Here is a 3,861-nt window from a genome sequence, read left to right as displayed (position 1 = left end):
TTCTCTTGCCTCTGGGATTCTTCCCAATGAGTAGGAATGTTATCAAGTTGAAAGTGAGGTCAAACATCTGTCTTAGTAGACCTTTGGAGCTCTGATGAGCCTCCATGTATAGTCTATGATCAAATAGAGTTCTACCGAGCATCGAAGGGCTCTTCTGCCTATGAAACTCATTGCATTGAGCCAATCCTATTTAAAAGGTGAATCATCTTGCCCGATGACCTCCTCCCAAGGGCCACCTTCAGAGGTTAGATTCCTAGACAAGCCTATTGTGGTCATAACAGCCAAAGATGGGACCTAAAAATGGTGGATATGTGGTGTAGATATCGAAAGTGTTTGGCCCTTTCTGGGGTTCCCAACAAGGTGGAAGTGGCTGAGTGATAAGGCAATCTATCTTGTTCTTTTTCTTCAAGTGGCTAAGCGGTGTGATAAATATTGCGCTCTATTCTATTCATCTTGGAGTCTAGTGCCTCTTGTTTAATCATAGATCTTCGTTTTCACCCCTCGTAATAGTTAATGAAACTAATTAATAGGAATTTCCCGTAATTAGCCCCGTTTTCGCTCAGGTGCACGGCCCCGTGTTTTTCAATAGCGGAGATACACACTTCGACTGGCTGGCAGCTCATCTGCGCAGGCAATCAAGCATGGATTATCCCGGACGGGTGGCGGAGGAATGTTCGCGTTCAGGTATTGCCGTGCTTCAGTGTATTTTTGCCACGGTGGAAATTGAGGAAACCCCGGCTAACATTTTCCTCCGTCACCCGATAAGGCTGTGGTTGTCGCTGTTCGCAGGTAGGGCAAGGACGAAGCTTTTATGGAGGGAGTACTTCTTGGGAGCCCTCCCAGTGGTGGGTACAACCGAGAGAGCAAAGTAAGTGTGCGATGAGTCTGAACTGAATGACTTGCTCAGGTAAATCTCTAGATTTGCTATGGATAGACGGCTGGTACAATCCAGGTTGGGTTAAAGGCATGCACGAGAAAAAGCCCAAAGCATCCACCCAAGACCGTGGCTTGGTGGAGAATTGTGTTAAGGCTGGAGTAAAGATCAATGCATCTAAAGCACAAGAACTGTTCCACAAAAGTGCCTGGGAAACACTAAGCTTAGAGGAGGCACTCACGTCTATGGAACTGAGTTTTCAGCCGCCTTCAGTTCAGAACCTTACATGCATCTTACATAAGTGCAGAACAAAGAAAAATCTAGCACATTCCAAGCGCTTGTATGCCTATTTGTGCAAAAACGGGTTGGAAGATCATAGATGTCTTAGGAATCACCTCGTCCCAATGTTGATCCAAGTTGGAAGAATGTACGATGCTGAGCAGGTTTTTAACAAGGTGGTTGATCGGAATGTGTATTCTTGGAATTCTCTCATCTGGGGTTATATTGAATTTGGGGATTCAAAGCATGCTCTCAACCTTCACCAAAAAATGCAAGAGGAGTTTGTACTCCCTAACAAGTATACCTTCGTGGCTGTACTGAAGGCTTGTGCTAGGATGAAGGATTTAGAAAGAGGCCGAGAAATGCACACAGAAATTGCCAGAAAGGGGCTGGAAAGAGATCTTTTTATTGGTAGTACTTTGGTGGATATGTATGCCAAATGTGGCCCACTTGCGGAAGCACGAGAAGCATTTCACAAGCTACCAGTTCGAGGTGAGGTCTCGTGGAATGCACTAATTGCAGGGTTTGCTGAGCATGGGCTTGGTGAGGAAGCGCTGCACTATCTCGAACAGATGCAACTGGAGGGTCTCTCTCCGAATGCTGTCACATTTCTTTGCAGCTTGAAAGCTTGTGGCAGCATAGGATCCATTGACAAGGGCCAAGAAATGCATGTCGAGATGGCCAGAAAGGGGCTGGAAAGAGATCTTGTTGTTGGCAGCACCTTGGTGGATATGTATGTCAAATGTGGCTGCCTTGCGGAAGCACAAGAAGCGTTTGACAAGCTGGAAGTTCGGAATGAGGTCCCATGGAATGCACTGATAGCAGGATATGCTGAGCAGGGGCTTGGTGAAGAAGCGCTGAACTGTTTCAAACAAATGCAACTGGAGGGTCTCTCTCCAAGTGCTGTCACATTTGTTTGCAGCTTGAAAGCTTGTGGCACCATAGGAGCCATGGACAAGGGCCGAGAAATACATGCGGAGATAGCCAGAAAGGGGCTACTGGAAAGAGATGTTTTTGTTGGGACAACCTTGGTGGATATGTATGCCAAATGTGGCTTTTTTGCAGAAGCATGGGAAGCATTTGACAAGCTGCCAGCTCGAGATGTATTCTCATGGACTGCACTCATGGCAGGATATGCTGAGCATGGGCTTGGTGAGGAAGCACTGAACTGCCTGGAACAGATGCAACTGGAAGGTTTCTCTCCAAATGCTTTTACCTTTTCTTGCAGCTTGAAAGCTTGTGGTAGCATAGGGGCCATGGAGAAGGGCCGAGAAATACATGCCGAGATAGCCAGAAAGGGGCCGGAAAGAGACCTTGTTGTTGGCAATGCTTTGGTGGACATGTATGCCAAATGTGGGTCTGTTGCAGAAGCTCAGGCAGCGTTTGACAAACTGCCAGTTCAAAACAAGGTCTCATGGACTGAACTGATTTCAGGATATGCCCAGCTAGGAGAATATGAAATTGTTTTCCATATGCTTGAGAGAATGAAAGTAGAAGGAATCAAGCCAAATGGTGTCACATTCTCTGTTGTTCTTACTGTATGCAGTCACATGGGTTTAGTGGATAAGGGCCCAAATTACTTTGAGGCCATGAGCAGAGACTATGACATCATTCCAACTATTGAGCACCACATTGCTATGGTTGATCTCCTTGGCCGTGCAGGCCAATTAAATGAGGCGGTCGCCATGGTTAAAAAGATGCCTTTCCATCCTAATCTCGTGGTGTGGCATACTGTGTTGGGTGCTTGTCAAAAGTGGGGTAATGTCGAGCTTGGAAGGCTGGCCTTTGAACATGCAGTGCAGTTGGATGAAAAGAATGCTGTATCTTATGTCTTGATGTCTAACATCTGTGCAGATGTTTAATGCAAGAGGAAGAGAAGAAGGTGAGGCAATGAGAGTAAGGAAACTGCTCATTGAAGCAGAAGCATTTCCTGGAGAGAGAGAGAGAGAGAGAGAGAGTCATATGAACGTCCGCAGGAGACCTCACAGGTCTTTGGAACAAAGTACAAAATGTCAAAAAGACTTGCAACATCTGGATAAGCCAGAGGGTCGAGGAGTGCACATGGCATTTCAGCTCGATTATTATATCACACGGATACATACTAGGACTATAAAACTAATAGAAGTGGCCTTCATAACATCAGTTTGAGTCTTTAGATTTAGATTTGAAGTCTCTAATTAGTGTTGTTCCATCTTGATACACAGCCCATTTTCCAGCTTTACGTGCATCCTTCATTTTGGTGGGCTCGACACTCCTCTGCTTGAGCTGAGTTAAGGTGAGTTCCTGAGAGATCCAAATCCTTGTGCTCTCTTCTTGAAAACAACTTGTACTCGCATTCTTGTTTGGGGGGCACAGCTGATATCATTATGATCCCACTCTACTTGTGGTATTTCCTTCTTGAGACATGCAATCCTCTCGTCTGCTGTGTAATCATCTTCTTCATTAAAAGGGCCAAGGCGATCCTTGGGCAGCCCTCCAATGCGTAGTATCTTCTTATTATGTGCTATAGCCTGCTGCTCTTTTACTTGTGTGTATAGATCTGCTCTGTTGAGTTTGCTGTCTGCAACAATAGCCATCTCTTCCTTGGCTGAACTCCCCTGAGTGTTGATCATTTCCTTGACCTTGGAGACAAGAGTTGATGCTGGTGGAAATGTGCTGAATTTCTCCATAGCTTCTACAATAATTTCTTGCTTGCCATCTCGTTCACC

The 3,861-nt window shown here is 45.7% G+C and overlaps 1 protein-coding gene across 2 annotated transcripts; it reads left to right on the top strand.

Annotated features, from left to right (window-relative positions):
- Positions 1–468: 468 nt before the first annotated feature.
- Positions 469–3,454, top strand: LOC147893970 (pentatricopeptide repeat-containing protein At1g15510, chloroplastic-like). Of its 2 annotated transcripts, none has more exons than XM_087386584.1 (2): positions 469–684; positions 790–3,454. In XM_087386584.1, the coding sequence occupies exon 2, from the start codon at positions 895–897 to the stop codon at positions 3,013–3,015; it is 2,121 nt and encodes a 706-aa protein (XP_087242710.1). In that variant the 5' UTR covers positions 469–684; positions 790–894; the 3' UTR covers positions 3,016–3,454. The 2 variants fall into 2 exon arrangements, with proteins under 2 accessions (XP_087242710.1, XP_087242711.1); XM_087386585.1 differs by having other exon boundaries at positions 767–3,454.
- The last annotated feature ends 407 nt before the right edge of the window (positions 3,455–3,861 follow it).

This window comes from Dipteris shenzhenensis, chromosome 15, assembly GCF_047967505.1.
Source record: "Dipteris shenzhenensis isolate YYH24624 ecotype China chromosome 15, Dip_SZ_1.0, whole genome shotgun sequence".
Classification (NCBI taxonomy): Eukaryota; Viridiplantae; Streptophyta; class Polypodiopsida; order Gleicheniales; family Dipteridaceae; genus Dipteris; species Dipteris shenzhenensis.
The sequence above is the reverse complement of the archived record's forward strand: the minus strand, read 5'-3'. Positions and strand labels throughout refer to the sequence as shown.

Coding starts and splice junctions, on each gene's coding strand:
- LOC147893970 (XM_087386584.1), top strand. CDS start 895: ATGACTTGCTCAGGTAAATCTCTAGATTTGCTATGGATAGACGGCTGG.